General features: G+C 31.0%; 2 protein-coding genes across 2 annotated transcripts; both read left to right on the top strand.

Annotated features, from left to right (window-relative positions):
• Positions 1-17,661: 17,661 nt before the first annotated feature.
• Positions 17,662-19,359, top strand: LOC141702238 (tetrahydroberberine oxidase-like). Its single transcript, XM_074505931.1, has 2 exons — positions 17,662-17,761; positions 18,171-19,359. Exon 2 carries the CDS (start codon positions 18,295-18,297, stop codon positions 19,357-19,359), a length of 1,065 nt encoding a protein of 354 aa, XP_074362032.1. The 5' UTR covers positions 17,662-17,761; positions 18,171-18,294.
• Positions 19,360-21,989: 2,630 nt separating this feature from the next.
• LOC141702239 (uncharacterized) lies at positions 21,990-24,308 on the top strand. The gene is made up of 7 exons (XM_074505932.1): positions 21,990-22,014; positions 22,372-22,518; positions 22,568-22,809; positions 22,888-23,067; positions 23,169-23,413; positions 23,497-23,968; positions 24,048-24,308. The coding sequence occupies exons 1-7, from the start codon at positions 21,990-21,992 to the stop codon at positions 24,306-24,308; spliced, it is 1,572 nt and encodes a 523-aa protein (XP_074362033.1).
• Positions 24,309-25,858: the final 1,550 nt, after the last annotated feature.

The raw sequence follows: 25,858 nt of genomic DNA on the forward strand, positions 1-25,858 counted from the left end.
ATAATTCTGGTTACTTTTTGAAATAATAAAAATCTTTTTGCAAACTATAATTGTGTTTGAATAAGCAAAATGGCGGAATAAAAGATTTAAGTATTCAAGACACAAAGTAAACCAATGGTTTAAAAACTTTCTGGTGGATTGATCTTTCCACCAGAGATATATATTTGAATGAGAACTCTGTGATGCAAGAATGCACACAGCTGCTTACAAGTGTTTACAAGAGAACAGAGAAATTCATAACATATGTTGCTTTTTCTATTTCTCAGTTCAATCGATAATTATTCTACTTGCTTCTCTTGGTTTATATATATTACCAAGTTACACATGAAAAATACAAACAGATAAAACAAATATCTAAGTCTATTCACATGTTCCTTCATTTCTCTATCCAGCATCTTTGTATTTCTTCAAGTAAGCATGGAAATGGAAATGCTTATTTGTTCTCTCAAACCTGCATATCGGCTGCCATATTCCTTTTTTATACAATCAACACATGTGACTGTCAAATCACTTTCAACTGTTATTTGAATTGGTTATCCGTCGAGACTTCACTGTTATCCGTCGATAGTCCACGTGAGTTATCCGTTGAGTCTCTAATGGACAATCCGTTGAAAGTGTCTTGAGTCATCCGCTGAAACTTTGTAGTTTATCCGTCGAAAGCATCTTCTTAGCAGTAGATACAGTTTCACTTATGCAAAATTACAAGGTATTTAATATTTACAATTAGTCGACCTATTTTGCATATCATTCTAGTAGTCAACATGACTTAGAATATTCCACAACTTCTAAACTTCTAAGTTAATACAGTATACAGAAATGTACTACAAAAACTTATTGAAATATAAGCTACTCTATCAACAGATGAACAAGTATGGTTATTCGTTGATAGTTACAAAATCACTTAATTAAATCTACTGAGGTGTTTTGGTGAGTTATCATCAAGCCTATAACATATTCCTAACAATCTTTCCCAATTTATGTCAACTAGAATTATAGGCATAAATTTAGGAGGACTTGATGATAACAAAACACCTTACACAAAATAAACAACCAATAGTAGATAAAAATGATAAGTGTTGTATTTTATTGAAAATTGCACAAAAGAAGGTTCACGGAAATCTCACAAGCCATTTCAAGGTGCTCCTCTAGATTGAGCAAATTAATCTTTTTTCCTTGATTGTCTAGTCTTCTTTCCCAGTTTCTCAGTGTTTTCTTCTATTTGGTGTTGGAGTTGTCTGTAGAACTCAGATTTATCTTCATTATTGAGATCTAGCTTCTCCTGCATTTTCTTGAGAGTATCATTGCTTGATATTTTCAGCTGGTCTTCAAGACTAAAGAATCTTATTGTACATTTTTCATCATTGAACTCCATCAACCAATATGGTCTCAAATGTACTCTACTTCTAGTGTAGGGAATAGATAAGATTCTTGGTAGTGTATTTGGATCTCATCAGCTTTGTCTTATTTGTTGAATTTTATTGAGTACCTCTGTTTTGGCCACCTTGGTGAATCCAAAATCTTTCTTAATTGCAGAGAATAATTTCACCAAGACCATGTAGCCTTCATTGAGAATCCTATATAGAGGCCATGTGATTTCCTTTCCACCCTGTACCTGAACACCAATATTGCACATGCTGTTATGAGACTACATTTCAGTATGAAAGATATGCTTGTCTATGCTTTACATTAAAGTGTCTAGTGCTACGGGAAATGTGTAAATGCATTTGTATTTTGTAGAATGTTTTCTTTCCTAACTTTTCCCATCTATGTTGATCATTAAATACTCTATGTACACATTTGTTAGTACATTTAGATAAAATATTTTAGTGATTTAGAGCCCAGAAATTTATTTTATCAAATACAAAGACAGGTTGACCTGAAGCTAGCCATATCTATGAATGTTAAAAGATAGAATTGTTGGTTGGATCTTAAAATTTCAAAGTATGTATAGGTGCCTCTATAAAATTTATACATTATCACATCCTAATGTATGCTTGTATGAACTTATTTCATAATCACTATACTCACTAATGGTCTGAAAAGAAAATGTTTACCATTTTAAGAAATTTTGTTATTTGTGAAAGCCAAAATAGTGTTGTGCCCCAATGAGGATAGTTTTGTGCTTCAGATCCCTTAATTTATATTGTAGTTACTTTCACCTGCGAAGGGAAGAATAGGGAATTGTTATATTTTGCTGCTAATATTTTTGGAAGGCATCAAATCTTCTTTTCTCAACTTAAAGCATAATTTTTAATAAGCCCTTAAATTCTATTAGTAATCATTTTTCTACAGGACTAGTTAAATTTTGGATTGCATGCTTATGGTCGATGACTCAATCATACAAATATAATTTACTTAAATGCTCTAAACATAGAACAACATTAGTCCTTCAATTTCTAACCGCACTGGTGTCATCTTATTAATAATTATTGTTCCCAACTAGCATTTTATACACTAGTGATCTTTTTGTTATTTACGTTTGAATTGTCAGTCTTCTGTTCTTGGATTTTCATGCTAAGTTACTCGGACTCGGGTACGAGTGTTGTACACGGGTGCGGATTCAAGTGTTAGACTCCTAGTCTTTAAAAATTTAGGATTCGTGGATGTGGATCCGAAATTGGACACGGGTACGGGGATTCAGTATATAACCTTCTCCAAGGAAATTATACCTACTTTTTATTTTACACATTGTAAATTATTATCTTCTACCAAATTAATAAAACACATACACAGTTGTTTATGTCATTTTTATAGCATAAATTAAAAGGATAACATGAGAATAGTAATTTATTAACATTTCTATCCATAACTAAGTTGTTGTGAGGCATTGCATATTATTTAGAACAAGATTTTTTGAAGTCAAAGTGTCCGGTTTCTATATGAAGGATCTGACTCAAATCCCATATCCAGACCCATGTCATGTCCGATGGACACGGGTATGAGGGCAAAATTGAAGAGTTCGGGTGACGTAGTTTTCATATGCTTCTATAGCAGAATGATTTGATTTAATATCTTGCTTATAGTTTGTTAATATATTACCACATATCAATCCTGTCTGACTTGTTATGTGCTGCTGCAGAGAGCAAATATGCCAACAGTAAGAAAGACCAACATACTACCGCAATCTCATCAACTACAACCAGTACTGCAGAAAGTAGTACATCCACTTCCAAACTTGAAGAGGAACTTAAAATTGCTTCTCGGCTTCAGAAATTTGCATTTAATGATCTTAAGATGGCCACTAGAAATTTTAGGCCTGATAGTCTTCTTGGTGAAGGGGGATTTGGTTGTGTATTTAAGGGGTGGATCGAAGAGAATGGTACAGCACCTGTGAAACCTGGAACTGGTCTTACGGTTGCTGTAAAAACTCTTAACCATGATGGACTTCAGGGTCACAAAGAATGGCTGGTCTGTTGCCCCTTACATATCTCAATATTTACCTCCTATTTCCTTCTTCTACATCTATATTTTCCCTACTTTTTTTTAATCTATGTTCTTTTGATGTTTGTTCAGTCTATTTCCAGTGTTATTGATGTTTTAAGAATCTTCTTTGTCAGGCTGAAGTTAATTTTCTAGGTGACCTCATTCATCCAAACTTGGTTAAGCTGGTTGGTTATTACATTGAAGATGATCAGCGGTTGCTGGTTTATGAATTCATGTCTCGAGGGAGCCTGGAGAACCCCTTTTTAGGAGTATGTTTCCGTCACTTTTTTGTTATTTTCGTCTTTGAATTGATAACTATTATCTCTTGGTATATGTCTAAAGAAAGCATATAGGACAGGTGTATATTATAGCCTTACATTAGAAAGTTTAGTTGTCAAAATCCTGAATGTTAAACCATCAATCTTGACTATCAATAATGTCGGAGTCTCGGAGAGATGATTTGCTTTTTAAATTCGTGTACTGTCTCTAAGAGATTAATCAGTGATCGATTAAACCTTTCGTGAATAATGTATAATATAATATAATCCCTTTAACCAAATATTATTGATTAAACTATAGGCATGTAATGTGTCATCCTCATCATAGTTTAATCCAAGTTTCCTTAATTAATGAGTAGACTATCCTATCATATCAAATCAATATTTGAGTGTAGCCACGCATTTCATAGTCTAGCTCACACAAGAGGTCAATAATATCACTCCTAAAATTCGGAGGGTTAAATCCTTTCTAGATCATTCATATTTCTCATACGATTCATAATATACCCGAAATACACTTTTATAATTACCCGGTTAAAGTTAACTTTTAATGTAATCAAAGTACATTAATTCTCGTATAAAATATAATGATTTCAAGTCTAAGGACCATTACATCATTATCACTGTGAGAATTACTTATGACACAACAGACATGTAGAATCTCACATTGGGTCTGTCCAGCACCATGTACATTTACATATACCTGTGTTTTTGACTTTAGTATCACTATACCTATGGTCAATGAGACGTGATCATCAGTCAACAAACACACCAGTCTTAATACATTATTATTGTTCCTTAATTATAATACTCGACTAGGGATCTTTAGGAGTATTGATACCATTCTCATAATATCATTTCTAAGTCACGTACTTAGAGATATAGAATTCAAATCATATTTCAAGAAAATTTATTAATCTAACATTTATATCGCAGTAAATTAAGACATAATAAATTATAAAGGGAATAATCGATAGAATATAAATATTAATAATCCAAATGTCTTAAACTAAAACATTTTAGTGTTGTCTCTAGAGCACAAACACTAACAGTTTGTGGATTTAAATTTTAAAAACCGTTCATTCGCGATTTGGATGCGGTTTTAAATTCTCGAAAATTGCAAAACCGCAACCGCAACTCGTAGCATATATTTATAATAAAATATATTTCCAAAAATAAAGTTGATATGATATAAATTAATAAGTATACACATTTATCAATTAATCTTAGGTTAATGTTAAGATTTCATTCATAAGAATCACAATCATTATAAGATATATAACCAAAATAAATGAAAAATATAATCAACATGTAATTTTATTTTAATCTTTTTCTTTTTTCTTTTCTCCCACCTCCATATTTTTGTATATTGTTAATATCCTTACTTCACACGGAGCATTTGTTTTGTATTTTATTTTTGAATGTAAATTTATTACATAACTTAAAATTGAACTTATTAATATTCTAAATTTATTTTTTTTGCAAATTATTAATTATTTTAAAATAAGTGGTTGAACCGCAAACCGATCCGCAATAACCGTAAATTCGCAACCGCAATTGACGCGGTTAACCGCAACCGCATTTACGGTTGCAGATGACAATTTTCAAAAACCGCTTTTCGCGATTTGGTTCGACTTTTACCCCAAAATTGATCTGATCTGAACCGTGTACAGCCCTGATGGTTGTTAAGCCCGGGGCTTTATTTTTTTTTACCAATGAGGTAACTTTTTTTACCAATGTGTTTCATAGAACAATGTTGCTTCTCTGTTTTCATGATGATGAATCTTGTGTATTGTAGATGTACGGTCAATTTTGTATCAGCGTTATAACTGTTGATGACCCTAGCATTACAGAAACTAAAGCAGGATTTACAACATTTTAATCCATTTAGGGGAACCAAAATATATATGGAATGGATTCATAGTTTTGGTTTATTTATTATGCAAAAATTACATGGAACCGTGAGCTAAATAAGCCCGAAAATTGACTTTGGATAAGATAAATAAATTATCCTTCACATCCTTTTGAATGAAGAAAAATGTGGAGGAAATATGGGATAAAATATATTTTACTTGAACCCGTGCGTTATCCGAGTACTTAACTCTAAGCAATATACTTATGTAAAGGAGAACATAGTGGCATTTAGGTGGCGCCTCTCAAAGGAGAAGATAGGGGCGTATAGATGGCGCTTCTCAAATCGTTTAATTGTATTTTTCTAATTTATTCGATTTTTAGAATTAATAATCAATCAATCATCAATCAATTAATCAATATACTTATATAAAGGAGAGACAACTTACCATTCTATTTTTCTAATTTTTTCAATTTTTTGAATTAATAAATATCAAAAACTACAATTACCTTCCTAAAATTTCTACAAAATCTTTCATTAAAATCTTTAAAATCAGTTTACCATTATAACTTACCATTCTATTTTTCTAATTTTTAAATTTCTACAAAATCTTTCATTAAAATCTTTGAAATCAACTTACCATTATAACTTACCATTCTAAAATCAACTTACCATTATAACTTAATGTTGTGCAAGACATGCCTGTATCATAACAAGACTAAGTCATACTGACAACGCTAATATTAGTTGTATTGTAACCTTAATCTGTAATTCATACTTGTAATACTTAATGTCTGTAAAATATAACTGGAGCAGACTGGAGCATTTTTCTCTGAACAGTGTCAAGCCTAAGAATTCTATCTGGAAGAAGATCAAGAAGATCATGCCTCAGAAGAATTATGAAGAAGTTTGGAGTTGAATAAATCTGTTTGGTGTAAAACATTCTAAGTCAAGATCTCTACAAGTCACATAATTGGTGTTATAGAGAAATCATTCGAGAACTCCAGAATGACTTATCGAGAAGTCATTTAAACTCCAGAGAGTACTGACGGATGAGTAACATCTACCCGACGGATGAGCAATATCTACTCGACGGATGAGGGATGTCTACTCGACGGATAAACCATCACTACTCGACGGATAAATAACATCCACCGGGTATAGAGAACTCAGGAATTGTCTGTCGAGAACTCAGAGATATCGACAAGTATACATTCATTAGAGAACTCTGAGTTATCGATAAACCAAAATTCACTAGAGAACTCAGAGTTGTCGATAAGTCTAGGCAACAATGAAGTTTCTGAGATATCGACAAGCCAACATGCCTATCGAGATGTCGAGTTCTCTACGACTTAATTGGAGATCACGAAATGAAGAAATTTCTCTAAGTACAGAATTACAGAACAGTTCAATATCCAAGATTGCAAATCAACAAATAATTCATACAGCTGGATTGACAAGTCTACAAAAAGCAGCTTGAGAGATGTGCAAGATCAACGACAAAGATTAACTGACAGAGGAGATTAAAGTAATCACGGAAAGCTAAAGATATGCTAAGCCAGAAATGGAAGATTTGTTTTTCTATAAATAGAAATGACAAGTGATAGTTTAGAAAAGATAATAGCATGTTTATTATTCACCGTGTAAACTAGCAGTTAACTGAGTTATAAAGTTAACACTAGTCCTCTAGTTAAGTTTAGAAGAGAACAATCAGATTAGAAAAATTGTGTGTTCTCTCTCAAGAAAGAAGCTAAGTTCTAAAACAAGAACTTAGAGATTTTGTAACAAAACACTGCTTGATTTTTAATATAAAATTAAGTGAGTTTTGAAGATCTTTGTTTTACATATTTGCTCAGCTATTTATGTTTAACATCCATTCTACTAAATCATTAACAACAACCAACTGCTAAAGCCTAAGTCGATCGAAAATCAAACATTTAAGCCAAAACACATTCACCTCCCTCTGTGTTGTATTCATACCTAACACTTATTATTCTATTTTTATAATTTTTTCAATTTTTTGAATTAATAAATATCAAAAAGTACAATTACCTTCCTAAAATTTCTACAAAATCTTTCATTAAAATCTTTGAAATCAACTTACCATTATAACTTACCATTATTTTAGATATAACTTGAAGAGGTTGTAGAAACTTTAATGATAAGTTTTAAGATTACTTAATCAAATTTAGGGCTTGTATGCCTATTTAAGAACCTCTAATAATACAAAATCGGTCGTACAGAAAATTTGCTCAACCAACCAGGTACAATCATGTTATCTTTATTTTCTTTAATTATTCGAGATGAGTGGTCTCTCTTTAATGCTACTTAATTTAATTTGTATGACCGTCATATTTGCATGAAAAACAATTTGTTTTTTGCGCATAATTGTGATGTATAAAGTTGCATGCTTAAGTGTTTATTCTTTTTGACAATTGAACAACTCGGTCGTGTAAGATTTGAAATTAGCAAATACATGTATATATGCGACTTAGGTAGTGATTTTAATTTTTTTTAAATGCATGTCGAGATTGTATGGCCAAATTTTTTTATGTATGTATGTATGCAGTAGATTAATTGGCTCAAGTGAACCCTGCATGCGTGATGTATCTCTTCTCTTGTGTGGTTTTGAATTTGTTATGATCCATATGTTTATATATTATTGCGAATACTAAGCATGCTTCTGTTAAACAATTTTTAAGCAGGGTTTAATTATTACGCATGTACATGATAATGATAATTTTTTATATTTTATTAATTTGAAAATTTGTATTATGTTTTATTAATTTTAAATTTTAGGATTTGTTTATGAGTTAATTTTCGGTTTTGAGTCGATTTCGAGATAAGTACTTCTTAAATTAATTTTATTTTCGAAAAGAATTTTGATGTTGTTATTTTTGAATTTTTGTTTAAGATATAAATATCGTTTTAAGCCGTATAAGATATAAGATACGAGAATCTTTGCAATCTCAATCTCTATGTTTCGAATTCGTTCGTAGTTTATGCTATAATTATGAAATTATTCTTAAATATTCTTAGTAGACGCACGAGTGTGCAACTTTAGATACCTATTAAGAAAACGTAATTATTGAATTTTAGATGTCGGTCTCTCGCAAAGTGTGGTGTAAATAAGAATAAGATGGCGCTGGTTACTGATAAAGTGTAATTGTAGAGTAAAATTGTGATATTTATAAGAATTTTGTTTCCATTTAAAATTAAGTACATTGTTGAAATTATAAAACTTTGGGTTGGACTATTTTTCACAAAGGTTTTCAAATGTGATAATATTATTTTTGAAAAAATTGTTTTATAAAATATTCATTAACTTTGAGAATATTTATAAGTCAATCTTTTACTTGCTGAGTTGTCTAGCGAACTCATTTCTAATATTTTAGTTTCGTTCGTTGTGAAAGTTAACCGGAGAGTAAAACTGTGATATTTATAAGAATTTTGTTTCCATTTTAAATTATGTACATTATTAAAATTATAAAACTTTGGGTTGCACAATTTTTCACAAAGGTTTTCAAATTTGATAATATTGGTTTTGAAAAAATTGTTTTATAAAACGTTCATTAACTTTGAGAATATTTATAAGTCAATCTTTTACTTGCTGGGTAGTCTAGCTCACTCAATTCTAATATTTCAGTTTCGTTCGTTGTGAAAGTTTATCAAGAATGTGTAAGTGAACTTGTGAAATTTGTGCTCCGTGATTTGACAAAATTTATTGTTAAAAATTATCGTGATGTTACAATAAATTTTGTTATAAGAAAGATATTAATTATTGAATTATGAAGCGGCGTCTCTTATGTTTATGATTTTGATTATTATATTTGATCGCTATTTTGACTTTCGTGTAATATTTGATCTTATTGAATAAAAAAATTGTTGTATTTCTAATTTTGATTTAAAGTTAATAGGCCGAAATTGGGCCGTTTCATGGCACCTCTCATACCATTTCAATCTAATTTTCTTATTTTCTCAAATTTTTATATTATTAAATAGAAAAATATTATATTGATTATTGACTAATAAATAATAGAATTTTATAATATTAGATTTGTGAATAATGAGAGAGCGAATCATTAGAGTAAACATGTTTAATGAGATAACGGCTTTTTAAATTTCTTAATTTATTTTATTTTTTATTCATAGTTTCAAAATAACCAAAATCAGATAAGAAATATAAAAAAGCGAAATATTATTTTAGAAGGCCGCTACGAAGCGCGGCTTAGTAAACTAGTTCCACCTAATCGGATTCAAAAAAGGTTTTGTATATTTGCAAATTTACATGAAGTCGGAGCAAGCAAATACTCCTGTAAAAAAGGGCTTTTCTCATAAATACCTAAATTTTATAAATTTTTTGTAAAAATACTTTCAGTTTTTAAAAAATATTGCAAAAATACTACATTTCAAAAAATATTTGCAAAAATATGGAGGTTGCATTTGCAACCATATCTACAACTTCTAGCAACCATATATGCAACCACAAATGCAAATTTGAAAAAATATGTTGAAAATTACTTTTAGTTGCAAATAAGTTGTCCAAGTGGTTGCAAATGGCGAAAAATGAATACCCCGGGGCCAATACTAATACCACAAAAGTAACCATAAAATCAACTGAAAACAACCCCACCTAAGTCGTTAATAATGAGTAATGTGCAGATCATCAACGATCGTGAAACAGGGAGATCAAAAGGCTTTGGATTTGTTACATTTAAGGACGAGAAGTCGATGCGTGATGCGATTGAAGGAATGAACGGCCAGGAGTTAGACGGCCGTAACATCATCGTCTACGAAGCTTAGTTACGCGGAAGCGGTGGAGGCGGCGACGGTGGACGTCGTGAAGGCGCCGGAGGTTATTGAGGTGGCGGTGGATATGAAGGAGCCCATCGTGAAGGCGGTGGAGGTGATATGAAGGTCGTCGTGAAGACGGTGGCGGTGGATATGAAGTTGGTGGTGGTGGTTATGGTGGAAGAAGAGAGGGAGCCTGGGAGGTGATGGTGGTTACGGAGGCAGATGCGTGGATGAGGTGGTTATCGTAGGTGAGTGGTGGCGGATGAGTGGAAGAGGTGGTTATTGATGAAATTGTGGAGGATGAGTTTGTGTAATGAGGAGGAGAGAGAGTGGGTGAGAGAAGAGTGAGAGAGAGGCTAGAGAAGTTAAAAAAGGAGTGTGAAGATGAAGATGGTATTTTTGCAATTTAATTATTTTAATGTTTAAAAAGATAGTAAATTTGCAAAATTTTAAGTAAGATAGTAGAGTTGCAAATAAATTTTCAAAAGTTGGTATATTTAACAAATTCCCAAAAAAAAGAGTAAGGAAATACAAATGATCCTCTCCAATATATATATATTTGGACTCTATTACTTGGAATTTACTTTTGGGTCCAAGTATATATCTGAACTATTGCTATTGTATTATTAAAATATATACTATTAGTTATTATTTAATCTATAAATTAAATAATTATTATCGGTATATGGTCTATATGGATTATGCTCCATAAAGAATATTTAATATAATGAATAATAAATAATAACATCAAAATACTTTATTTTTTGTATCTACTCAGCTTTCTTAGATCCAATCTTATTAAGTACAATTCTGTATTTGACATATTTAACTTGAAAAATAAAATTGAATGATATAACTTTTTTTTTACTAATTTAGCTTATACACCTTACGATTGAGTATCTGTTCTAACAAATTTCGGGGGTGAGCAAAAAATCGAATCCTGAACAAATAAGCGCTTAACCACTTGAGCTATGTTATCGCGCTCTAATTAAATGATATAATTTAATGTATAAGAAAAATATTTTTAAAAAATACTCAATATATTACTCATATCCTGTGAGTTACGAATAATTATTTTTTCGGAATAAAAATAATTGAAATCGATTTCCGAATTTTGAAACTTCGCAAAAAAGTCATGGGCAGTCACAGGCGACTGCTCACAGCGAGCAAGTAGCACAATAGTTAAACCATCGGTATTTCTGTAAATTAATCAGACGTAAGGGACCGTTAAGGTGATTTGTCAAAACCTAATAAAATCATAGACAAGGTTAGAGATAGTTAGACATCATATCCGAATCTACATGTACTAGCCTATAACCCGTGCGATGCACGGATTATTTTTAACATTCGATAGTTTTTAATAATATATTTTATAATATAATTTTCAATAGTTGAAAAATAAATCGACGAATATAATAAATTATAACAATATATATTTTATAATAATTTGAGACTTGATTGAAAATAAATAATATAATATAATGTATTGTTTAAATAAAGAATATAAAAGTTTAAATATGATAAGCTGTTGACGGGGTTCGAACCCTGAATTCATGAGAGCAGTTTAAATATTAATATAATAATATTTTATTATTGTATCCAATGGTTCTCATTTTTCTGACTTTAGATCTGACGGTTGTTATTTGTCGTACCAAACAACTGTACCGACAATAATCAACTTATAATAGCGTAACATGATATAAAATTAATGAGACAATTTATTTATTTGATTGAGATTACAAATTTGTATATATGTTTATTATATATTAAAATATGTTAATAAGGATTAAATTGAAGTTTTGCCACTAATTGGGGTTCGAACTTTGGATCCATGAGAGCAGTTTAAATATTATTTTATTACTGCATCCAACGGTTCCCATTTATCTGACTTTAGATCCGATGGTTGTTATTTGTCGTATCAAACGACTGTACCGAAAAACTGATTACCAAATAGAGGATATTTTGTGATAATTTGAGACTTGACTGAAAATAAATAATATAATATAATATATTGTTCACGGGATTCGAGCCCTGAACCTGTAGAAATTGTTAAAATAAATAATATAAAAGTTTAAATATAATAAGCTGTTGGTGAGGTTCGAACCCTGAATTAATGAGAGCAGTTTAATATTAATATAATAATATTTATTATTGCATCCAACGGTTCTCATCTATCTGACTTTAGATCTGACGGTTGTTATTTATCGTACCAAACAACTGTACCGAGCAACCGACTACCAAATAGAGAGTGTTTTGCTTATAATAGTATGGTATATATATATATATATATATATATATATATATATATATATATATATATATATATATATATATATATATATATATACTAGCTTACGGCCCGTGCGATGCACGGGTCTTCCTTAATTTTTTATTTTATATAATTTTATTAAAATTATATATAAATAATTAAATACTAAATACTGATTTTATTCATTGTATATAATTTTAAGTTAAGTTCAAATAGTATATGATTGATGAGATTTTATTCATAAATAATTATGTAAATGTTTGTTATTTTTAGATTCAAACTTGAAAATTTATATGTATCTTTATAAATAATAATTTAAATATTTGTTGTTAACGGGATTCGAACATGAGAACCTATATGTATCTTTACAAATAATAATACAAATTTTTTTTGTTGACGGGATTCGAACCTGAGAACTTGTGAAAGTGTATTATTTATGTATTTGGATTTAACGGCTCTGATTATATGATAAAGAAGATCCGACGGTCGTGATGAAAAGTGATAACCAAAACGAGGGGTTAACCAAATTACAAATTATACACCATTCTGGCTATTATAGTATAGTATAGATATATAGTATAGTATAGATTCGGGCAGGGTTTTACAGTTTAGCACATACATCTATCTAAACCAAATAAAAAATATGAAGTATATTTTGCTTAAAGAAGGGTCTTAGAAAGGATAAGGTGTAAGCAGCCTTTCACTCATTCCGTAAAATAAAAATCATCTTTCTTGAAAGATCCTCGATACGTAAAAAAGTGAAAGAATGATACAACATATATGCAAGAATTAATACCAACTTCAAATAAATAAAAATCTCAAGAATTTGATCACTTAAATTGAAAAAAGTCGAAACAAACTTTAACTCATGATATATTCATATGACACTTACCTAATTATTTGTTACTCATTCATTGTAACGCCCGCAAGTTGAATATTTCAGATTTCGAGAATCGAAACTCAACCAATTGGGCCGCAATGGTTGGTTCAATTGGTTAAAGAGGGGATAACTATACTCTTTGTCACAAGTTCGAATCTCACGGGAGGAGAATTTATAATTATGCCTCCTGAGTCAGAGCATGTCGCTTAAATGCGGTTTATCTTGGTTCACGTGATTTACAGGCTATTGCATGAGCCCGTGGAGTTTACATACTGCGCACCCGAAAGATAGTGACTGCTCAACCAATTGGGCAAGAAGTTTGAAAATACACTTTAAAATGGGTAATGATGAATAAATACATATCTGCGTGTACTCGGTAAAGATAGAAAGCAATATAGGAATGAGTTTAATCTTGTTAACATTTATCCGCTTATTTTGTTTATTAAAAATAAAAATATATAGTATTATACAACTATTAAATTATTAAATTATTAGATACAATGTCATTGCTCTCCTTAATCACAACCACAACTTATACCGCTTCTAAGTATATATAATTATTACATATTTATATAAATATATTAAAGTTAAATTTATTATAGAATTGGATGAATAATATTTAAAAATATATAAATATTAATGTAAACTCATGCATGACAGGATTTAAGCTAATACACACACACACATATATATATATATATGAGTTAGATTCTATGGAGTCTAGAGAGAGAGAGAAAAAAAAATTTATGGAGACCACATTTTTATCGGAGACCTCGGAGACCGCCTATGTTTTGCAATCAAAACACTATGAAATGTATTAATTTGTGAAGTATGTTCTACGAGTATCACTAATTCATTAAAATTGTTAAAGATCATTTAAACTTAATAAGTATAATGTATATGTTCTGTAATTTGAACAAAGGTTCTGCAAACTAAACATATTTCGTAGAATAAAATATTTTGTAATGTTCTACATGCAGTACATGTATGATGTTCATGATTTTGAATAAAATAATAATCTTTGTAGAACATTATTCGTAAAATAATACATTTTGCAATATTTTTATGTAAGATTTTAGTTGCAGAATATAAGTGGTTACCGTGGTCTTCATAGAACTTGACTATATATATATATATATATATATATATATATATATATATATATATATATATATACGGGTGCCCTTCCGAGGCTCAGGTGGTTCTAGCAACCACCTGCCGCATTGAGGCATTGCGGCAACCCTACAGCATTATTTCATTGCAGCTAGTGGAATGAAATATTTTGATATTTTTGAATTTAATATTTTAGTTTTAATATTAAATTCAATATATTAAATTTTTTCTATTTTATTTTTTTGTTAAAAATGAATTTTAAATATTTTTTCGAACTTATATTTTGATATTTTGGAATAATATTTAAAACTAAAATATTTAAATTTAATATTGAATTTAAAATTTTTGAGTGAAAATATATTTTTTAATTATTTGTTCGAAATAGTATTTTCGAATTTTTATTATAAAGGAATATTATGAGATTTATGTTTTTTTTAATATTGAGAGTTTTATGTTTTTTTTTATTTTTCTTGTACTTGACCAATTTAATTTATCAATTTTTAATTTATAGTAAACGAATATAATGCTAAAAATGAAAATATGGAAAACTAAAAAAATGAAATTTTATCGATTTTTCATTACCTATATAAAAAAACAACTCAGCCCCCGGAATGCTAAACATTTTTTCATAACAAATAAAAAAAAATACCATCTGCCACCTACAGCATTGTTTCATTGCGGCTAGTGCAATAAAACATTGCTGGAGGACGCAGTTTTAAATGTAACGGTTTTGCCCGCTTTATTTTTTCTAATTTATTTTTTTGTTAAAAATGAATTTTTAAATATTTTTTTGAACTTATATTTTGATATTTTTGAATTAATATTTTAAACTAAAATATTTAAATTTAATATTGAATTTAAAATTTTTGAGTGAAAATATATTTTTTAATTATTTGTTCGAAATAGTATTTTCGAATTTTTATTATAAGGGAATATTATGAGTTTTATGTTTTTTTTTTATTTTTCTTGTACTTGTCCAATTTAATTTATCAATTTTTAATTTATAGTAAACGAATATAATGCTAAAAATTGAAAATGTGGAAAACTAAACAAATGAAATTTTATCGATTTTTCATTACCTATATAAAAAAACAACTCAGCCCCCGGAATGCTAGTCATTTTTTCATAACAAATAAAAAAAAATACCCTCTGCCACCTACAGCATTGTTTCATTGCGGCTAGTGTAATGAAACATTGCTGAAATACGTTGTTTTAAATGTAACGGTTCTTGCCCGCTTTATTTTTTCTAATTTATTTTTTCTGTTAAAAATAAATTTTTAAATATTTTTTCGAATTTATATTTTGATATTTCTAAATTAATATTTTAAACTAAAGAATTAAAATTTAATATTGAATTTAAAATTTTTGAGTGAAAATATATTTTTTAATTATTTGTTCGAAATAGTATTTTCGAATTTTTATTATAAGGGACTATTCTGAATTTTATATTTTTTTTAATATTGTGAGTTTTATGTTTTTTTTTATTTTTCTTGTACTTGTCAAATTTAATTTATCAATTTTTAATTTGTAGTAAACGAATATAATGCTAAAAATTGAAAATGTGGAAAACTAAAAAAAGTGAAATTTTATCGATTTTTCGTTAGTTATAAATAAATATAAAACAACTCAACCCCGGAATACTAAACATTTTTTCGTAACAAATAAAAAATACCCGGTGCCACCTACAACATTATTTTATTGCGGCTAGTGCAATGAAACTGTAATGAAACAATGTTGGAGAACGCTGTTTTAAATGTAACGGTTTTTGCCCGCTTTATTTTTTCTAATTTATTTTTTTTGTTAAAAATGAATTTTTAAATATTTTTTCGAACTTATATTTTGATATTTTTGAATTAATATTTTAAAATAAAATATTTAAATTTAATATTTAATATAAAAATTTTGAGTGAAAATGTATTTTTTAATTATTTGTTCGAAATAGTATTTTCGAAATACTTGCAATACTCCATTCATACATTTCAGTTACTATTTTGGTTTTTTATTTTTTTCATTAAAACTAATATTTTAATTATTTTTCCGATTATATATCTAATTTATTTTTAAATTTTTAACTCATTATACAATTGATAATAAATGGGAAGTAGTAATAAAATTAGAAAATATAGAACAAATGATTGTTAAAGTTAATTATATATTTTCACTCAAAATTTTTATATTCAATATTAAATTTAAATATTTTAGTTTAAAATATTAATTCAAAAATATCAAAATATAAGTTCGAAAAAATATTTAAAAATTCATTTTTAACAAAAAAAATAAATTAGAAAAAATAAAGTGGGCAAACAGTGTGCTTCAGCAATGTTTCATAACAGTGTCCTCCAGCAATGTTTCATTGCACTAACTGCAAACAATGTTGTAGGGGCTGCCGCAATGTTTGAAAGGGCACCCTAAAAATAGTCTACTTATTCTATTAAACTACGAATACAACTTATCCTATTATTAAAAAATAAATAAATAGTGTTATATATCTGCTAAACTACTAAATTATTAAACTTCTAAAAATATTATACTTATTCTACTAAATTATGATCACAGGTTATTTTATTATTTTTATTATAAATTTATAATTATTATATATTTATATAAATATTTTAAAAATATAATATAACGGAATAAATAAAAATTTAAAATATTAACGCGAATCCGTGCATCGCACGGGATTTATGCTAGTATGAGTAATAATTATTTTATTATATTTCAAATAAAGTTCAAAATCATCATTAACTATTTACTCTTATATATAATTTGTCGCAATAATTTAAATTTTTTTGCGGTATTTTACCGTTGTTAATGATACTTCCTCTGTCCCAAAATATTTTTTATATTTTGACTTTTTGTAAGCGATTGATTATGAAGTTTTTATATTTAATACTAATACAAAATTAAATATATTAACAATGAAATGTGTATCGGCAAAAGTGTTCAACATAAACTATATAAACGTTTTTAGGAATGGAAGGAGTATTGAATACTTGGAGGCAAGTTTTACAACGGGGCAAATCAAGCCAAGTCGTTAGTTTTGTAACTTTTGTTTTCACCTTGTTAAGTAGCAAATACAGATAAGATATTAAAGAAACACATGTACTATGTATACAACTTAACAACAAACCCAACAACAAACTTCTTGTCAGGTAAGTAGTTGTACTCATACTTGCAAAATATTACACAAACATTGTGAATGAGTGAGTACATTGAATAGTCTGCTTTCTTCTTGTTGCTTATGTTCTGTTTGTTAAGTTGCTTCAAACAAACCTCAAGTAAATGAACCCTTTTATTGCTTACGTTGTTCTTTTTTATCATATGACTCTTTGGTGCATTATGCTGATATATTAAGCTGTTGAATCTCTTTGGATGTACTGACATTTCCTTGCAGCGTACCGATAATTTTCTATTTATATAGAAGGAATCCTGTTAAGATTTGGAGATATAGCCTGTATAAATTTAGGATTGTCAGTAAAGAAATGTTAAGTTTCGAAATATTTTAGTGACTGACTGACTTTTTTTGTTTATCGTAACTAACCCGTAGCCGCTACCTTTCAGGTGCGCACTGGGTAAACCCTAAGGGCTCACACAATAGCCTTCAAACCAGGTGAATTGACTGACTGACTTGTGCTGCTTAATAAGTGATATTTCTTTTTCTGGCTCACAAGTCAGTTAAGAAAATATGAAGGCACTGTTCTCGTATTCACTCTTGTCATTTCTTGTTTCGATTCTTTTGTTTCTGTATTGTGCTGAAATGTCGGGCCAGGCTTCGTATATAGCTTTTCTTCAATGTTTGAATGATCAGTCAGATCATTTATATCCAATATCAGAATTGTTGTTTACCCCGGAGAATTCTTCGTACACATCCATCTTGCAGCTTGGATTAAGAAATCTTCGATTCACATCACCTGAGTTCCTTAAGCCTTTGGTTATTGTTACACCAGTCCATGAGTCCCAAATACAGTCAGTTGTCAACTGTGCTAGAGAACACCGTGTGCATATCAGGATTCGGTGTGGAGGTCATGACTTTGAGGGTCTTTCTTACACGATACGTGTCCCATTTGTTATGATTGACATGATAAATCTTCAGTCTGTCGATGTTGATTTGGAAAACAACTCTGCCTGGGTTCAAGGTGGTGCAAATATCGGGGAAGTTTATTATGGGATTGCTAAAAAGAGTAGCATCCTTGGCTTTCCAGGAGGTGTGCGGGGCACTGTTGGTGTCACTGGACTAATCAGTGGTGGAGGATATGGAGCTATGGTAAGAAAGTATGGTCTTGCTGCTGACAATGTAATTGATATCCGGATGATTAATGTAAATGGTGAAATTCTGGATAGAAAATCTATGGGAGAAGATCTTTTTTGGGCCATTAGAGGAGGTATAGCTTCTAGTTTTGGTATCATAGTCGCGTGGAACTTGAAGCTAGTTGATGTGCCAGAGACTGTTACTATATTTTCTGTTGCAAGGACTTTAGAGCAAGGTGCTACTGACCTTGTTCATCAGTGGCAATATGTTGCTCCCAAAATTGATAGAGATTTATACATAAGAATCCAAATAAAAGCAGTGAATTTAAATCAAGATGGATCAAAGAGAACTATAGTTGTTTCTTTTGAATCCTTGTTTCTTGGAGGGGTTGATAAACTACTTTCTATAATGCAAATCAGCTTCCCGGAACTGGACTTGGTAAAAGATGACTGCAGAGAAGTCAGTTGGCTTAAATCTTATCTTTGGTTTGCTAATGTTTAGTTTGCTTAAGTGTTTTAGTTTGATTTTCTATGCAATCAGTTTATTTTGTACTATGATCATTGTTATTGTAAACAAATCTAAGTGAAAGAATGTAGGGGTGGTTGTGTTTCCTAAAAAATCTTGTGTATTGTTCATTTCATTTCACTAGCCATATACCAGTATGAGCAATAAGAAGTCACTACAGTAATGGTATACAAAATGAAATGCATAAGTAATCAAGTGCCTTGACATAACCATTGTCTTGTGTCATTACATGATATAATGTCAACTGTCTTAACACATACCAATTACATCCAAAAGTAAGGCATAAATAGTCATCAGATTACATCCAAAAGTAAGGCATAAATAGTCCAAGAATATAAAAAAACCACAGACAAACTTTCATAGTAAAGAAGTCATGAAAAATCTAAATCTTCCAAACTGGATTGTCCTTAAGTTTGGACTGCATTTCTCTTCTCCTGGCCTGAATATTTTCATAGGTAGTGGTTGTGACATTGTTCCTGGTACTCACTGTCTTGAGCTGAATTCCAAGAGGAGTGTTTGTTGACTTTTGTTGACATTTCTTTGTCTTGAATACACCACCTTGGGTACCCTCACAGGATCCACCACCAACTTCTGGAATTGATTTGTCAAGAATTGGATCTTGCACAGGAGGAACATTTGTTTGTGTTTCAAGTGCCTTCTTCTTTGGGGTGTATTTCTGCCTTACTCTCACTATCTTTCTTGGTGATGTCCTTCTTCCTTGCACCTCATGAACTGATATGTCAGTTTGAGTCACATTTCTAGCTTCCTGAGGAATAGGATTCTGCACAGGAGAAATATCAGTTTGTCCAGTTGTGGGTGCCTCTGGTGCCTTCTTCTTGGGGATGTACTTCTTCCTTATCTTAACTGTCTTTTCACATCCATTTGCAATGTCTGAAGCCTAACACACATGGATAAACAGTCATTAGCACTACATGTGTGTGTTTACCAAATTATTGACAAAAAGGTTTGGTATTTACCTTTGCTGGACAGGTTCTTGTATTATGTCCATACTCAGGATGAAAGTGCACTTTATGTACTTATATTTTGGGTGTCAGATCACTTGCAATACTAACTTTCACTATCTCTCAGTTGAAATACCGCAGTAATAAAATTTTTATAGTTTGCGTGATTCCGTTAACTTCCACTAACTCCGTCTCTTTTTGCAGGGGTATGATTGTCATATCCTTATTACAACGCGACAATCATATTCTTCTGCCACTTTATTGAAAGAAAGAAGTTTCCATCTATGTCTCCCGCCTTTTAGAGAAGAAAGCAAAACTCTTTTTCCCGCTAGAAGATCGTTGTTGCTGCTACAATGGCGTGGTTCATCAGAGATAGGAATGACAAAGATGCTTACCAGCCTCATGAAGATCCTGATTACGGAGGTTAGTGTTCTAATTGAGAACTAGGGTTCTAATTGAAAAGGGGTTTTTTGTATTCTTGTACATATATGTTCGATTAGGGTTTTATTTTGTTAGAATATGAATTTATAGTTTAGTTTTGAATCTTTTTGTCTGTTTAAAGTGTTGCATGTTCTTCGAGCTGTATTCATGTGGTCCTTTTCGTTTTTATACTAAAAAGTGATAAAAATATGTTTATAGTGGTCCCTTGTGTTTCATCAGGAGTGTACAAATAGTCAAAAATGATTGTTTTTTTGTATTTTAGGTTTTGTTCTGTACTATTAGGGTTTGCACTATTTTAAGTGTATAGAGTATGAATTTGTATGCAATTATTTCTTCATTTTCTTTGCAGAGTATCCAGGACTATTTAGTATTAAACTACACTATGGTGGAAAGTTTGAAGAGAACCCTGTAAGATATGTAGGTGGAGAAATTGATTTTGTTGACATGTGTGATAGTGACACTATGAGCCTTATAGAGTTAGAAAATATGTTAAGGGATTGTGGTGTATTAGGAGCACACACCTTGTCATATAAGTTACCAAAGACAGATATTTCTAGGGGTTTATGGCCTTTACAAAGTGATAGTGATATTGTTGAGATGTGTAAAATAATGCCTGCTGATAGAATGATATATGTTTATTCAGAGACCATGATACCTCTGAGTGCTGTTGATATTGCTGGTGTACCTACCCAAGACTTTCAACCTTCACAGGATATGAACATTCAGTATGTTGAACCTATGAATGATGTTGAGGAAAATGTAGAACAAATGGGTGATGTTGAGGAAATGGTTGATGATGAAGGTGATTTACAGAGTGATGGGGACAGTGATGAGGAGTACATCCCAGATGAGCTAAGTGACTGCAGTTTTCATTCTGATTCCTCAAATTTAGACAGCACTGATGAGGAAGTATGCAACCACAAGAGTGAAAGACAGAAGAAGAGCAAGCAAAAAGCTAAGAAAAAAGGTAAGGACAAAACAACAGTCAATACAGCTGAGAAAGATGGCAAGGTCAAAAAAACTGATGAAGAAGGCAAGGCCAATGTGCAGATGGAGAAGGAAGCAGATAGTGTTAGTGAAGATGAAGAAGGGTATGCATCTGATGCTTCTAGTCATTTCATAGACAGTAAAGAAGAGAGGATGGCCTCTAATAGCACTGATGAGGATTAGATTCCTTATCCAGTATTCAACCCTAAGACAGACATGAAGGAACCCAAATTTCAAATTGGTATGCTATTTGCAACATCAAAAATGTTTAGAGATGCAGTTAAAAAATAAGCTATACTGGAGAGGAGACCTATTAAGCAGTGCAGGAACTATGGAAGTAGGGTGAGGTTTATTTGTGAAGGGAAATGTGAGTGGAAGATATATGCCTCAAAGCCATAGAGGACAGACACCTACTAGATCAAGGTGTATAATCCTAAACACACATGCACACAGACTTTTCACCAGAAACAGATAAATTCAAGATGGATAGCTAACTATTATGAGGATGATATCAGAATGAATCCCACATGGCCCTTAGCCTCATTCCTACAGAAGGTGGTAAATGATTGGAACTGTCATGTTTCCATTTTTGCAATAGGTAGGGCAAAGAAGAAGACATTAGAGAAAATTAATGGGAACCATGTTGATCAGTATGGGAAGTTATGGGAGTATGGTAATGAGCTGCTGAAAGTCATGCCTGATAGCACTATCAAATTGATGACTGAAGAACATGAGGTGAGTGATGGTAGAAAGAGATTTAAGAGATTTTACATTTGTCTTGGGCCATTAAAAAGGGGATTTAGGGCTGGATGTAGGCATCTCCTGGATTTGGATGGCTGTCACTAGTAAGGGCCATATGGGGGGCCAATTACTAGCTGCCATAGGTACAGATGCCAATGATGGCATGTACCCCCTAGCTTGGGCCATAGTAGAAGCTGAAAATTCTGACAGTTGGAACTGGTTTTTGATGAATGTTAAAGAAGATTTGAATATAGAAAATGATGGAAGATGGGCATTCATATCAGATAGGCAGAAGGTAATTGCTTTAATCTTGTCTCAACTATACAGTACCATAGTCTCATTAATTGTGCACCTTCTAATACTATTTTTGCAGGGTCTGATTGATGCACTTGAAGCTATTTTCCCCAATGTTGAGCACAGATTTTGTGTGATGTATCTCTATAGGAATATGTGGAAAGACCACAAAGGAATTGGAGTTAGAATGTTGTTGTGGTTGGCAGCTAGGGCCACCACTGACTATACTTTCAATAAACACATGGAGGAGCTAAAGAAGGTATATATAATCTATATTGTCTTTACTATCTGCCTTATCTATAACACATCTGATATGTTGTTGACATGGGCAGCTGTCAAAAAAATGCTATGACTGGTTAGCTGAGAAACCAAGAAGCCAATGGAGTAGGAGTGCTTTCAGAGCAATGCAAGAGTGACATTTTTGTCAACACCCACTGTGAAGTCTTCAACAGTAGCATCACAAAGTATAGGGATCTTCCTATAATATTAATGTTAAAAGTAATTCACAAAGATGTGATGAGGAGGATACAACAAATGAGGGACAAAATGCAAAACAGCTATGCTCTGAACCCCATATATCCTAATGTCATGAGGAGGCTGAATAAGTAAGTACTTTTATCCTAATTACAGTGTTCTCTGTGTGTGTTTTTAAGTGACTTATATATGCAAAATAACTATTTGTATGTAGGGCAATTGACCAAAGTAAAAGATGCCATGTTTTATGGAGTGATGGTGCAAGATACTTGGTCACCATGACAGCTGGAGGTTATAAGATGGTCGTTGACTTGGAGGCACATAAATGTGCTTGCAAGAAATGGGAATTATCAGGTATCCCATGCTATCATGCTTGTGCATGCATAGCATGGAGTAAAAAAGGTTATGAACCATTTATTCATCAATGTTTTACTAAAGACCTCTTCTTGGAATGCTACAAATATATTGTTGAGCCTATCTGTGGTGAAGAGAAATGGACAGAGACCCCATATCCTAAACCTCTTCCACCAGAGGTCAAGCCTCAAACAGGTAGGCCTAAAAAGAAAAGGAGCAAGAAAAATGATGTGGTTGGTGTTGATGCAACTACGTTGAAAAGGCAAAATACAACTGTTAAGTGCACCTATTGCACTGAGTATGGACATATTTCAAGAACCTGTCCAGCAAAGGTAAATACCAAACCTTTTTGTCAATAATTTGGTAAAAACACACATGTAGTGCTAATGACTGTTTATCCATGTGTGTTAGGCTTCAGACATTGCAAATGGATATGAAAAGACAGTTAAGATATTGAAGAAGTACATCCCCAAGAAGAAGGCACCAGAGGCACCCACAACTGGACAAACTGATATTCCTCCTGTGCAGAATCATATTCCTCATGAAGTTAGAAATGTGACTCAGACTGACATATCAGTTCATGAGGTGCAAGGAAGAAGGACATCACCAAGAAAGATAGTGAGAGTAAGGCAGAAGTACACCCCAAAGAAGAAGGCACCTGAAACACTCTGAGTAGTTAATTTTTGTTATGTATTAAAATTACAAATGATTGGAGTTTATAAATTCTTTGAAGATCATATTTTGAAATGGTGTTTTTGTGTTGTACTTGCATCGGTTGTCTAGAGAATGTCACTTTGTCCTAATGCTCATTAGGGACAGATTAACTTTATCGGAGGTTGTTTTTATTATCTATCGTATACTTATTAAACTAGTGATTGTGGTTTTTTATATATGACTGGAGATTGGTTTATATTCAATTGTCCTTATTGATAGGAATTGTGTTTTCCTGTTCACAAGTTTAGAGAATGGTTTTTTTTCCCATTTTGCTGATCGATCAGCTAACCATAGAGATAATTTTTTTGTAAAAAGAGCAGGATGGGCCCTGCTCTCTTTTCATAAAAAATTCTTGCTGCAATTACATGAAGGAGGGAGTTTGTTAAGGTATAAAATACTTTAACATTGCTAATGAATTTACAAAAAGAATTGAAATCAATAGTAATTGTGATATCCACACATGCTGTAGACATTCCTTGGTTGATTGCAAGTACTAGAATCCTATAACAATGGTCATTTTTCCTTGTTTGTTTTAAACATTCATGTCATTTCAAAAATTTCTGCCGAACCACATTCCTCAACAGTTTCATCTCAACTCCCCACCTTATTTGGCACCTCCACTTCTACCTTATTTGGGTGGATATCAATTTTATTATAAAATTTATTATATTCTTTTTAACTTTGCTTATTTAATATATTATATTTTTTATGATTTACATAACTTAGATGAGGATGTAGTTAATAATATAATTTTATTAAAAAATTTAATATCAATTTTACAAAATTCTATAAGAATTACCTAAATTTAATGTAAGATATTTTAAAAAAAATAAGTATATACAATACTACTCCCTCCATCCCCCTGTATTCTTTACTTACTTTTGCCTCATGCTTGACACGCACTTTAAGGCTACTATAAAATATAGTTCTATAATTTTTTTTTTAGAATTTTCTTTTTCTGTATAAAAGTTTAAACATTATATTTTTATTTAAAAGAAAAAAATATTTAAAATTATTTAGGGAACCATATTTTACGATAGCCTTAAAATGCGTATCGATCCCCTGTCCCCCAATGTAAACAATCCACCGGGACGGAGGGAGTATAACATAATAATACTATGAAGTAGAAAAATTTAATATCATTAAATTAAAAAAGTATTAATTTTATCATTCAGAAATTTTTTATATTAATTTAACAAACAATATTACTAGTTCAATATTCAGATTAATCACCCGTTCAAAATTATAATCGTTCAGAAATTATTATTCAGATTTAAATTTAACAGATAAGAATGAAGAAATTTAGCTTGAGCTTCCGTCGAATTCTTGCTTAAAAAATAATTCAGCTTGCCGTTAAGTTCAGAAGCTTGTGAAGGGGGCTTGTGAAACCGAAGATTATGCATGTCTCACAAGTCTATTTACATTTACTACTAATTCTTTTAATTCAATTAAACAATTAGCTTTCTGTCTAACTTTGGTGTGACACTATGACGGTACATAGTTTTGGT

This window comes from Apium graveolens, unplaced genomic scaffold, assembly GCF_009905375.1.
Source record: "Apium graveolens cultivar Ventura unplaced genomic scaffold, ASM990537v1 ctg4810, whole genome shotgun sequence".
Lineage (NCBI taxonomy): Eukaryota > Viridiplantae > Streptophyta > Magnoliopsida > Apiales > Apiaceae > Apium > Apium graveolens.